The 14,413-nt window shown below is 41.2% G+C and overlaps 1 protein-coding gene across 1 annotated transcript in view; it reads right to left on the reverse strand.

The window, feature by feature from the left end:
• Nucleotides 1–14,092, reverse strand: part of vcla (vinculin a) — a 58,875-nt gene extending 44,783 nt beyond the window's left edge. Inside the window, exon 1 of the mRNA XM_066678183.1 lies at nt 13,686–14,092. Coding sequence (XP_066534280.1) covers nt 13,686–13,853 — 168 coding nt within the window. The 5' untranslated portion in view covers nt 13,854–14,092. The remainder of the gene's footprint in view (nt 1–13,685) is intronic.
• Nucleotides 14,093–14,413: the final 321 nt, after the last annotated feature.

The following is a 14,413-nucleotide window of genomic DNA, read 5'->3' on the forward strand; positions in this document are numbered from 1 at the left end:
GTGGACACTGTATTTTTCTGAGAGCATTTCTGTGATTTGTGCAGTGGGGACACTGTCGCTCCTACAGTGATGGGTTCAATCCTCACCTAGGGTCACTCTCTGAATAGTGTTTTATACGTTTGCACTGACATACACTGGTTCGCGAACCAGAATAATTTATTCCCAGCTGGAACCAAAGAACAATAGGTTCTTCAGCGTGAACCGTGGCTGAGTAATAGGAAATAAGACAGGAATACGCTCTGTTTGTGTGTTTCTGGGGCTGTGTTTGACGCGACACTGCACACGTTACCCATAGGCTCTGCGTTCATTATTTCACAAGCTCAGCAGGACGGCTCAGAACTCTGCAACATTTACACACTTATTATATCTCACAGAGAGAGGAGGACTGCTGAATTTGTCTTATTTTACGTGTGTGTGTGTGTGTCTTTGTGGTGGGGAGACATTTTGTGGCGTTAGTGTGTTTATAAAACTCCATACAGCTGCACACAACCACATTAAACTTAAAGTAAATTTTTATATTGAATAAGAAAGTAATTGTAATTCTTAAAATCAACAAAATGTTCTTGGTGTTCATTGTTCATTGGTGGTAGGTCATCTAGTATTTATTTTTAAATAAAATGAACAAGAAAAAGCAGCATGGTGGTGCAGCAGGTAGAGTCGCAGTCACACAGCTCCAGGGACCTGGAGGTTGTGGGTTCGATTCCCGCTCCGGGTGACTGTCTGTGAGGAGTTTGGTGTGTTCTCCCTGTGTCCGCGTGGGTTTCCTCCGGGTGCTAGGGTTTCCTCCCACGGTCCAAAAACACACGTTGGTAGGTGGATTGGCGACTCAAAAGTGTCCCTAGGTGAGTGTGTTGCCCTTTGAAGGATTGGCGCCCCCTCCAGGGTGTATTCCCACCTTATGTCCAATGATTCCAGGTAGGCTCTGGACCCACCATGACCATGAACTGGATACGCGCTTACAGATAATGAATGAATGAACAAGAAAAACCCTGATGCCTGTGTTATATATTATGAACTTTTTTTCATTTATTAGTCCTGCCCTCAATATTTTCTGTACCACACAATCACAGAATAAAAACCACATGTTTACAAATACATTGATATGAAGCACCAAAGCATCTCCAGACCTTCCAGTGACAAGTGTGTGTATTTTGGGCTTTCCTGTTTGTGAAATGCCAGAAACACCTCAATGGTTATAAGGCTAATGGTGGTCCGGCAAAAATAGCTTGCCTACTTTCTCTTCGTTTTATAAGAACTGGGGAACATGAAATTTCAAGCAGGTTTTTTCGTGAGCCGGAGTGTGTTAAGCATTAGACTCATGTCTTCATGTCTGAGTGTATGCATGCCTGCAATCCTTGCATTCTGAAAGAACCAGCAGCAAACGGTCACAGTGTGTTCTGACTATATGACACACAGAGGGGAAAACTCTTCCACTGATGGGTTCTCAGGACTGTTATCCTACAGCTCACAGATATACAGTGTCTGTTTACTTTCAAGCTGCAAAAAGCATTTCTCACTGATTACTTCAAGCTCCACAAAGACGCACAACATTTCCTTTAAAGGAAGACACCAAACATAACAGTGGTCCATAAAAGGTTCCTCACAGCTTTGCTTACAAATCCAGCGCTAACATCTTTCTTCTGTCAATGTTTCTGGCAACAAAGACTGTAATGTTGTGTATTGCTTAGCTACCAGTGAAGGACTATCAGTGTACAGTATTTTAGTGTAACTCTAGTCAAGTCAAATTTATTTATATAACACTTTTTTAAAACCTGGTGACAAAAAGCAGCTTTACAGACATTGAAAACTAAAACAAAACTCGAAATTAATAGCCCCATATGATCAAGCCAATTGCGACATTGGCAAAGAAAAACTCCCTCAAAAGGAGACCCATCCTCCTCTGGTCAAACAATTTATTTAATAAATTCTATATGATATAGAATTCTATACTGAAATTCTATAGGATTCCTATCACAGAAAGTGTCACCAGTTCACATCCAGCAGGCACTGAGACCCAGTTCACCCCAGCAACACTGATCCTCTATAGATACTGCAGCTATAGCTCAATCCAACTACAATAACAGCCTACAATCCACCTCTTATATATACCATCAGACACATACTCATCTACTTCCCTCTATATTATTATAATTACAGCCCCACCCACAACACCAACAACAACCCACTGATTCACCAAATCCACCTCTTTTGTAAACACCATCAGAGACATTACTGTACTTCATGCTATTTTACCTTCCTATTATTTCTCATGCATTTTAAGCTTAGCTTATCTATTACATTTTCTTTTCATGAAACACTGTATGTTTTGTGCAATTTGGAAAATTGCTCTTCATTTTTTCTAATTTACAGTACCCATCAAAAGTTTGGACACGTCTTCTCATTAGTCATTGGTAGAGTAATGCCTCTGCACAACTCAAGTAATGGTCTCAAACACATTAAGAAGGCAGTTCTACAAATTAAATCTTGACGAGGCTACAGCTGTTCACTGAAAACCATTCCAGGTGAGGGCCCCATGAAGCTGACTGAGAGAACGTGTGCAATGCTGTCATCAAAGTAAAAGGTGGCTACTTTCAAGAATCTAAAGTATAAAACATATTCTGGTTTGTTTAACATGTTTTTGTTAATTACATTTGTGTTTCTTCATAATTTTAATGTCTTCCATACTCATTTACAATGAAGAAAATAATAAAAAACAAAGAAAAAACACTCAATGAGAAGATGTCCCAGTTTTGACTGGTGCTGTACATTCACAATATGTGGAATGTATTCCCTGAGTGGGTGTGTCCAAACTTTTGATGGGTACTGTATTTCCTTAGAGACTGGAGACTTTTCTGGGTTTTGGGAGCATTTCTTTTTACAATAACATACTGTACATTATGCAGTAAACGTAAAGGAAGTGTTCATGATTTTAATCAAATCTACCTTAAAATGTGTTGCTCTCCAATCTGTTTGCATGCTGGAAACAGGTCTAATGTGTTTACAAAGTCCCCGTGTCAGTAAAAGGGCAAAAGAAAAAACAAAGGGTCTCAGTCTAGGATGCTAGGCTTTCTTTCTCTCTGTTCACAAAAGAAAAATGGCATCTAGAGATGTTTAGACAGCGAGAGACCTCCCAATGTTGAAAAGCATGAACTGAGATGAGGATATATATTGCTCTATTCCTGCTTCATAGGTGGGTAATATTGGCTTATTTTTGCTGCTTCAGATTACTTAAGGTAAAACTGACTCTATATTTGGGAGCCAGCTAACTGCATGAAAGTATACACAGACTAAATGTGCCACAAACCTGAACAAGTCAACTTAACAACTTAAATTTCAACCACGTACAATTAACTGTTGTTTGTTCCCCTCAAACACACTGCTCCACGTGGTGGAGACGTGGTGCTTCTGAATGTAAACACACCAGAGAACAGCAGTTCCCCAGACGTATAGCTCTCAATATTCACAGCAAAACACAATAACATAATTTAGATAAGAAAAAAGTGTATTATTTAACAGTAAATTTACAGGAAATGTTTACAGTGTAGGCGACCGAGAGTGATGATCATTGACAGATGGATCGTTTTTAATGCATAATTTATGTAAGTGCACATACTGTCGAAATTAGCAAGTTGTAGCTTCACTTAACGGTGTTTTGATCTGACTCTGAGCACTTGCCGTGCTGTGATAATGGATTCAGAGGGAGCAACCGAGGTCAACAGCTGCTCTTTCCCCAGTCCATCACACGCTGTCAGATAGTATTAAGCACCATTCAGACAGTTACAGCAAGTGAAACTCAAGAGCCACAGCCACACCTACAGAAACTGTACACACTGGTTTACACACAGACATAAAAGAAAAAAAACAATGTGCATCTGTGTAATATCTCAGGATTTCAATGATCTTCCAAATGACATTGTGAACAATAGATAGCAGCCAATATTTAATATTTCTGTTCGATTGATTGATTTCATTGTATTGGCTCTGTAATATTAATTAAAAAGGTATACAAAATGAGATATCCAAATGTTCCAATAGAAGAATGTTTTTTCCAGCAATTACTATATATTGTTCTATAGAAATGCAGTGGTATTAAAACAGATGGTATGCTATTTTCATAAAGGCTAAGAATCTACAGAGAGTTGCGGAAAAATCTGGGAGGAGTAGATATAAAAATATTTCCACAGGCATTTACAGTTTAAAACGGTCATTTTCATAAAACTGGTTTAGCACATGACAAATGTGCCTTACAAAAGGTAAACAAGAGCTGATGCAACAGACAGCTGACAAAAAAAAATCCAGCACAAATATCAGAACAGGTTTCAATAAAAGGTCAATATCTTACTATCCATCCATCCATCCACTCTTTCCTAATGTTTATACGTGAATAGTCTCGTTCACTCGATTTAACTGTTTAAATTACTGGATAGGACCTTGTAACTTGGAATAATGCATAGATGCCAATGAAAAAGCAACATTCAAACTACTGCTAATAAAGATTCTAACACAAACAGATTATTTTGATGCTAAAAGGGAGAATGTGGTGGGAAAGTTAAAAAGAAAAGAGAGCAATGAGCTTCACGCCCAGCAGCGGAAGCCCCACGGTTATAGCAGAATGATGATGATGAGGGGTAGTTGACACATCAGGCTGCTTTGGCGGAAATCCAGCTGTACGTGTAGAAGGCCACCGACTGCTGACACATCCCGCAGGGCATAAGGAGAACCGTATCATCTATACCAGACAGCAGGAAGTGCGATCATCTATTACGTATTTAGAGCAGATTTTAACCTTGTTAACCAAACCCTCCAGGTCACTGTCCATCTCTTCCAATAAACAAGCAGTTAGTGTCTCTCCAGCAACTTCAGAACTACTGTTTAACTCTTGTAAACCAGCATAAAATTAGGGTGTTTACTGACACAGTTACAGACACGGACACGGGGAGATCACAGCAAACTCCTCACAGACAGTCACCCTGAGCTGGGCTCGAATCCACAACCCCAGGACCCTAGAGCTGTGTGACAGCGATGGTACATGTTGCACCACCGTACCGCCCGATTTAACACATTATATCACTATATATCACTATTATAACACATTATATTACTTTGCATGCAAACAGAAAATGACAAAAGCCACACAGTGACCGGAGGTCATTAAATTTCAACGAGAGTCAGCGACATTGAGCGGCGTTAAGCGATGCGACCGTGAACAACACGAAATGGGTCAATTCAGCAATGCAATAATGCAAATGAGCAGTGACACGTGACGGCAACTACCAATCAGAAAGAAGGTGTAGATGTAGATTGTTTGTAAACAAAAGAGAGACCCATAGTTAAATATAATTAAATATATATAAGGTGCCAATAACTTTGTCTGGCTCATTTTTGGAGTTTTATATGAAATTATATATATTTTGTCCAAAATAAACAAAGGAAATAGACGGATGTATAACAAAACATCTGTAATTGGTGCTTTTATCGCTTTCTTTGTGCACGCACAGTTAAACTGCTCAAATTTGTGGACACCAGGCATAAAATGTAGACAATTAAGCTTATCTCACTATTCTTACATTCATGCCAACCCACGATCAGGGTCACTGTGGGTCCAGGAATCATCAGACAGGTCCGCAATCCATCACAGGACATCCCCACCTCACCCAGTCACTTGCACACACATCTCTGGACAGTTTAACACAGCCAAATAAAAAATAACCACCCTTTGTAAAAGGAGAGGAAACCCATGCAGGCACTGAGAGAACACAACCTCAGGACCCTGAAGCTGTGTGCTAGTGACACCATTTTTAGCACCACTGTGAAGTCCCACAAACATATCAACACTGATAAACCTTATTAAACTGGGGCTGGCCAAAAAATACACTCCTTTTTTCCTATGTTTTCAGAAGCCTGAAGATTTCACCAGCAAATCCCTTTACAAAAATGTTTGGAAAAATTAATTTCACCTATCCAGCACATGCTTGACATTATCGGTTGTAATCATAAACAGCTGCTCTGGGGACTCCAAATCTATTGGTCAGTGTGTTTCCTTGGTGATCATACAAGCAATATGCACACAGCTAAACAGCTGTGTCTACAGTTATTGTAAGTCACAGAATTATGTAATTATAATGAGAGCCATTTATTCATTTATTTATTGTCTGTAAATGCCTATCCAGTTCAGGGGCACAGTATGTTCAGAGCCTACCCTGGATCACTGGGTGCAAGGCAGGAACACACCCTGGACATGGTGCCCATCCATCACAAAGCATTACACACATCTTTATGGAGTCTATGCTTCAGTCACACACAATAATTAAAAAAACAGGCTGGTGTTTTGACAGATGTTTAGCGCAGCTGCTGTACACACACAATCATTAAAATGGAAACATATCTGTTCCCTCAGACAGATGACTGCACAATGGTTTAAATATTATCACATTTAAGAGTGATTTTGAAGTTGAGTGTCAAATACGGTTTAGAAATTTCAAGACCTTGATGGGACCTACTGTTTACATGGTTTTCTATTGCGTGGCAGCCGTGGCCTATAGGTTAGAGGACTGGGCTTGGTACCGGAAGGTTGCCGGTTCGATCCCCAAGGCTGTCGGTATTATTCACACTTGAAGTGCCCTTGAGCAAGGCACTGAACCCAGAAATGCTCCCCAGGCTCCGAGGATGGTCTCTCTCGGTGAGTGTTTACAGCCCCTAGTGCACTAGTGTGTGTGTGTTTGTTCACTGCCACAGATGGGTTAAAGGCGGAAGACACATTTCGTTGTACATAGACAACTAACTGCACATTATTACATTATCTAAGCCTGTAAAGCCTTAGGGTGGCACAGTGATGCAGCAGGGAGTGTCGCAGTCACACAGCTCCAGGGACCTGAAGGTTGTGGGTTTGATTCCCGCTCTGGGTGACTGTCTGTGAGGAGTTGGTGTGTTCTCCCCGTGTCTGCATGGGTTTCCTCCGGGTGCTCCGGTTTCCTCCCCCAGTCCAAAAACACACGTTGGTAGGTGGATTGGCGACTCAAAAGTGTCCGTAGGTGTGAGTGTGTGTGTGTTGCCCTGTGAAGGACTGGCGCTCCCTCCAGGGTGTATTCCCGCCTTGCGCCCAATGATTCCAGGTAGGCTCTGAACCCACCGTGACCCTGGATAAGCGCTTACAGATAATGAATGAATGTAAAGCCTTAGCTTCAATTCTATGTTAAAGAGATTCTAACTTTTTAAACTTTCTAACAACTCACTGTGTTTGACTGGCACTGAACCCTCCTGTAATAAAACAGAATCAGCATAATTTAACACTTTATACCCTACTGAGCGACTATCTCCTCTTATAGTAACTGAAAGTGGAAGACCATGTGTAAGCACTGGAGATTGAGTTAAATGTAACTAGTGTTGCAATCAAATAGTATGAGTTAAAAACAAACTAGTAACCGGTCAGATATAGTTTGGCAGCACTGGCATGACTCCAAGTGAATGAGACGTCTAAGCTGCCAATGATGTAAGCACCGCTTTTGGGCGAAAAGGGGGGATGGGGTGGGTGTGGGTCTTCGGCCTTTCGCCCTGTCTTCAAGCTCTGCCTCCTGGAACTCATCAACAGACTTGGCAAAGGAGGCAGACGGAGACACTGAGACACGCAGACCGTGTTCCGTGCCAGAGCCTCGCTTGGCCCGCAGGTCTCCCTTCTTCTTCCTACGCCATAAAAAGCACACTTGGAGAAGACTGGGTGGATGACAGTCAGAGTTGCTTCTCAAAAAGCCTAATGAAGTCATGAACTGGTCCAAGCATCTGGTTACCTGGTCCTCGGTGAGCACACATCGTCCCCTCCACATGCCAAGACAAACAGCAATCAGGTTAACTGAAGAAACAGCCTGGACTCGGGGTAAAGTGGGGTTTTCTAAATTCGAGGTGTGCATTTCAAGCCATTTAAATAATGAGGGTCCATATGGGTTAACGATGGAGACTTAGATAATTGGGAAAGGGATAATTAATACAGGGCTGTAGGCTGTTGGGTTTCGTCTAGATGACTAACACAAGTCTAAAATCTAAAGGTATCAGTAGGGATAATGTCCCTTTGCAGCAAATCTTTACACTTGACACTGGCACCCTGCTGTGAGTGTTAGATTGCATTCTGCCACATACACATTACTGAGGTCCATCACTGATGTTGTAAGATTAGTTTCATATGAAAATACCAATCCAGCTCATCCAAAAGGTATAATATGATGCTCCTTCACTTGGTGAGATCACAGGCAGAGTACAATCCTGGGAAGCTTTATATCCCCCTCCCCCCATGGTTGGTATTGGACACAGAGACCTTCAGCTCATGTGTGGCTGCTTCAGAGCAACCTATTCTACTGAAATTGTGTGTGCTATAAGAAGCAATGTGTGCTCATTGCTCAGGTCAGCAATGAATGCACCTTAAAGTAGTGGAAATGTCTCATCACAAGAGGTAAATTATAACCAGCAGTTATTTTATCTGGTGTTATTTTTTAAACAGATTCAAAAGAAGACTTGCCAGAAACTGGCTTCAAATAGTTTAAACATAGCCAGCAGGTACAAAGCTTGGGCACTCAGTCCTGTTTTCAAATGCTTGGACAGGACACAGGAAGCTTCAGCTTCAGTCAGAACAGGTGTCCCAGCAGCGAGGGAGGGGGCATTCTGGAGTCTCCAACGAAGACGCTGACGCTTGAGTCTTTCTCCCTCAAGCAGGGAGTCACTTTCTCTGCATTACAGACCACCACCTGCAACCATTCACTGTGAAACTGTGGTGTTACTTTCCCATCAATCAGATTTATTTATATATATATATATATATCTATCCACCTCAAAATGTCCACTCCTTAAGTGTGACTTACACACCTCGATTAAACACTGTTTCTCCTCGATACACCACTCTTGACCTGAACTAATTATGTTGTTGTTAAACTCCAAAGAGTAACAGCTCCTCTAGAGCAGTTAGACCTGCACTGTCACTCCACTGAAGGAAGCAGAACACTGGTGTGTGTGTGTGTGTGTTCATCTTTGCACATGCTACAGACTGGCAGATTAAGCCGGCCTTAGAGGCAGCAGCAGTTTAAGCATTTTAAAATGTGCATTTGATACCTTGCCCTTATTTTAGGCACCTCCATCAACTCCTCGCCACACAGTCCAGGGGAAGACTTCACCATGTATTTAGTAAGACCAACAAGTAAACACAGGCTGATTCCACCTCGCTAACTGTCTGAAATCAGTCACTGCATCCACATTAAGACATTCAGCACTCAGCAAAACCATTTTAAAATGGCCGATGAATATCGGTAAAAATGTTTACACGTGAATCATTTTTCAGGAGCTGTTTCTGAGACTTTATACGACACAATCCACTCTGGGAAGGAAACGGAAAACCCAAGAGTTTCCAAAACTGGAGACTAAAATGGTCACTATCAGATAAACTGTACTTAAAACACTGATCTTTGAGAAAATCACAGATCGATTCACAACTGCCATATTATTCCTGTGCGTCCTGCCACTGTTAAAGATGTTGGAGTTGTCAGAATCATTAGCTGACCACTGACCACTGACCACTGACCACCCCAGAGCTCGGCTCTCAACATCAAATACATACTGAATTCAGAAGTGTGGAAATATATTTTGGCAGATTATGAAAAATCTGTAATAAAGGGAAGTGTTGAAAGAACTGCTCACATCACAAAGCAGTAATTAGATTTTGAGACTGTTGTTCAATTCTTCTTTTAAAGTGGAAATTTAAATGAACGAAGGAAGGTCTCTGATTTGGCTTAAGATTATACATTCCACTACACAAAAAACAATATTAGAAAAGGAATCATGTTTAAGCTGAACTATTTTAAAAGCCAGGATATTATACACTTGTATAGCCTTAAGTAATTACAGGAGCAATAAAAAATACTATTTATGCCTGTTCTGAAATTCTGCACTTGTGCTGTCAGCTTTATCTTGGTGTAGCCATCACTGCAGAGGATGTTTTATCCTTCCCATTTCACCCCTCCTTGCTCGCTAGCAGCTAAACACAGACACAACATCTGACACAGAGACAGAGAGGGAGATAAAATGTTAGTAGTGGGAAGCTCTTATCTCAGCATAGCCATCTTTTCAGCTGGAGGTTTTCGTCTCACGTTGCTCAACAGCAGATCAACACAGAACCAACACCTGGCATTCAGAGAGATGGCATTAAACTGATAACAAACAACAATATTCCATTTGAGTGTAATCATATAAAATAGCCCTTTTTGCATTCTCCCAGTGATATGGCCGGTAGCAACAGACAAATTCATATAATATCCTTCCTCTGAAAGTACTGAATAATAAGCCTTAGGATCGAATTAACCTGGACTTTAAAGTGGAGGGTTCACTCAGAGTGTAACTAGTAATAACAGCATTTAGTTGAGGCATGGAACATTCCCTAAAAGAACATTAAGAGGAGACGGATGCTTCATCAGAGTGTGTGAGTCTTTAAACAGTCATAATCTTGGAATTTGTTTACAGAGTTGATTCAGAAATATCAGTAAGAGTCATGTTGATAAACGAAGCTTATGAGTCTTCTGTAATAATTCCTTATTTGCTATTTACGCCTATTACGTTCAGTTACAATGTATCATTTAGTGAGGCTACACAACACTCAGGAGCAGTTATTGATGTATTAATGAGTTCATATTTTTCATTTTCGTGTTTCAGAGCTTTGTTTAAAGACAGTACCCAGTTTTCAAAAATCTCTCCCCTGGCCAGCATTACTAAAGTAGGAAGAAACTGTGGACCATCATTCATTACAGGGGGAAAAATGTCAATGCATCTTTTTTGAACATCTGGCTAGGCAGCACATCCGAGCATCTCACTCACTCAGGGGAAATCTTTCATCCCAAGACTCCAGACTCCACACCAGATGGAGCGTGAGCTTCCAAAGAGAGAGAGAGAGAGAGAGAGAGAGAGAGAGAGAGAGAGAGAGAGAGAGAGAGAGAGAGAGATAGAGAGAGAGAGATAGATAGATAGAGAGAGATAGATAGATAGAGAGAGAGAGAGCGAGAGAAAGAGAGAGAGAGAGCGAGAGAAAGAGAGATATATAGAGAGAGTGAGAGATAGAGATATAGAGAGTGAGAGAGAGAGAGAGAGAGAGAGAAATAAAGAAAGGCCAATAGAAAGAGACAGAGAAATATAATATAGAGAACTGATCCAGCTCTCTCCATTAGCATTAAATCAGCAGACAATATTTATTTGAACAATTTATTTGAAACAGCAATAATGCCACTTATATTTATAATACAGTAGTAGCTGATTACAAACTAACTTTTATTGCTAAATATTGCTAAACACCACAAACATAAATAAAAAACATTCCTGCTTAGTATCCATTTAACATCTGTTTATAAATAATTAAAGCCAACTTAGAAGTGGTTGTATAAGTAACTTTCTCCAAAGTAGAGTTGGATTTGCATCAATTTGTTGTTATTAATACAATAACCGCCCACTCAAAGACACAGTTGAGGACCACTCCCCTCTTATACCTTCAGTAGCAGGAAGGAGATCTGTGCTCAGATGGATCCATATTCCAAACGTCTACCTGCTCACTTCACAAAATAAAATCACAACAAATAGTAATCAAACCCCCCATATAAAAACACAAACAAACAAACAAACCACCTGTGATCAGTATTATAGACGCAAGCTTTAGAGAACAGGAGAACCCAGTTTCCTTATCGCTTGTGCCTAATATTTCACTCAATTTTATACAGACATTTCCTTATATTTCTTTTTCCATACTTGTCAGACATTGTTTATAGCTGCTAGAAAATTAAACACCAAAACCCTTTCGCAAAGCTCTGGCACTGTCATAAACAAGGTTTTCAAAACGCTCATCAGGCTTAAGCTCATCTTTGCAAGTAAAAAAGGAGAGTGATTTAAAACTCATTACTGTGCTATGGGGAGACCCAGCCCTGCTCTTTAACAAGTCCTAACTGTGGTGAGGTGGGTGAGTCAAAGCAGAGAAAGTGCTAAATTGTGCAGGGCAAAGGGTGGGGGGCTTAACAGCCAGAGTTGGGAACCAGCTCTCTAAGACAGTAAACTGAGAAAATAACACCACGCACGTCCAGCGCTTGACACAACAGTCACAGTAAGCCTCGCTGTGTCTAGAAATAAAGAAGAGCATACCAGAAAGAGTGTGTCTTGTTGCTGTGGACACATTGAGCAAATAAAGGAAAGCCGTCCTGAGGCTTGTGGGATTAATGATTTTGTTTTTGGACGAAGGAACTACGTATCAGGGCTGTAAATCTTAAGCCCAGTCTGAGACTGTAAGAGGAGTACCAGTTTGAACACTTTCTAAAACTTCACATTAGTCCTGACTATTTCAGTCCAGCTAGAAAGTTTAAACCATGACTATAAGAGGCTATTACAGCCACCAGTTCAGGCTTCAAATCCCGTTATTACAGGGGCTTCTTATTCCACCACCCTGGTTCTTTTTCTCTCATCTGGGATCGACCGCTTTATCTCACTTTCTCTCTTTAATGATGTTATATACTGTAAAAACACATGAGGTTACTGGTGTGCCACTGGCAGCAGGGTACACTAAACCTGGAATCGCTTCACTCTGAATAGAGCGTGAATCCCTGGGAATCCCTCTGCTATTGTAATCCACTCTAAACCAGAGTAAGCGCCTGACTGACAGAATGTAGCACCAGCGTTGGCAGTTCACTCTGACACCACAGCTGCCCTCTCCAAAAACACTATTTGCAGTGTATATTAACTTTTACTGACACATACAATCATGCTGACTGACAGGCTTTTTGGACCATCACTTGTATGAGAGGATTATTCTTTGAAATGCCATCCCAGTAAACATTTAGCCGTTGATTCAACGTTGAAATAACGTAATGACCGCCGTCTAATCAACGTTCTCTTAAGGTTGAAAATGAAAGTTGAAAAGACGTCCAAACACAGACATTGAATAGCCGTCTTTTCAATGTCTGTGTTTGGACGTCTTTTCAACTTTAGACGCATTTTGGACGTCCATTGACGTTATTGATTGGTTCGGAAATAAATTACTTGTATAAAACGCATTTTGGACGTCCACTGACGTTATCGATTGGTCACCACAGAACTAACGTATTAAGATGGATTTTGGACGTTCATTGACGTTTAAAATAGACTACTTTTAGACCTATTTTGAACGTCTAGGGACGTTCCTTGTTTACTGAGATAGTAAAATGAAGGCAAGACAAATGCTACCACTGACTTTTACATATACTTATATATATATATATACATTGTTTGTTGGCTGAAGGTATCAAATAGGTGGAAGTAAGCACATTTTATATTTTATGCAATTTTTTCCAATATGTTAAATTCTCAGTGTGTTGAATTGTGAACTAATATTTACATAAAATGTCATACTGAATTATGTTCCCTGTATATGTGTCTTATAATCATTTTAAAATCCCTGTTATTTGCCCAGGAGTGTCCAAACTTTTGCATATAACCGTAGCCAGTGACAGTGATGTTTTTGGAAGAGAAGAAAATCCCAGACCTGACCCATTCATTCAACCGAATGGAGTGCCATAGTTGAAAAAGTTTCCCCTCAAAAGAAACAAAACTGTGTGTTTATGAACCCAGGCAAGAAGGACACTCTTTTCTGCACAGATACAGACAGAAAATAATCAGTCACGACGCGGTTGAGGAGCGTCTCTTACCCGAACGAGGTTACAGACAGCGGCTTGCACAGCGGCCACGGGGGCGCTGAGATCAGGGATAGCCTTGCCGTCGACCTCCCCTTCTTCGTGCATGATGACCAGGTGAGAGATCTGCTGAGCCACCGGCTCCAGAATGCTCTCTATCGTCTTCGTGTGAAACACCGGCATCGTGGAGCTTCCAATGTCCTCACCTCAAGCAGAAATACCAGTTCTGGGATTAGAGTGTTCGCTTAGAAACTGTCCTTCTGTTTCGCGTACTTCCCTCGTTATTTCTTCAGCAGTGCTCCTATCCTCGCTGTAACTGCCACAGCTTCTCTTCGTCTGGCGCTGAACTATCCTCGGCGCTCTGTCTCTGCGCCGCCGCTCTCTGAGGCGCTTGGCGCGGCTAGTGCAGGGACAACACACCGTTTAGCAGCACCAGCGCCGCGCAGCCAATCAGCTCACAGCATCACACCCGGTCGCCACTCCGATTGGCGCAGAACTCTCCAGCTACGTCATAAATGTTTCAGCCCAAACATGGAATGGAGTTACGGAGTGAGGAGTCCAGGCGTTACATACTAAAGTACAGAGAAGAGAAAGCGGTCAGTAATCGATACCCAGCAGTAAAAGCCATGTGCCCATATTTAGCCAGCGATTATTCAGGCCTGCAATGAAAAGGCATGCTTTTGATAAATTTGTAAAAAAAATGTTCGGGTTCCATTATGTACCATAACCATGGGACAATGATT

Source organism: Hoplias malabaricus, chromosome 8, assembly GCF_029633855.1.
Source record: "Hoplias malabaricus isolate fHopMal1 chromosome 8, fHopMal1.hap1, whole genome shotgun sequence".
NCBI classification, from domain to species: domain Eukaryota; kingdom Metazoa; phylum Chordata; class Actinopteri; order Characiformes; family Erythrinidae; genus Hoplias; species Hoplias malabaricus.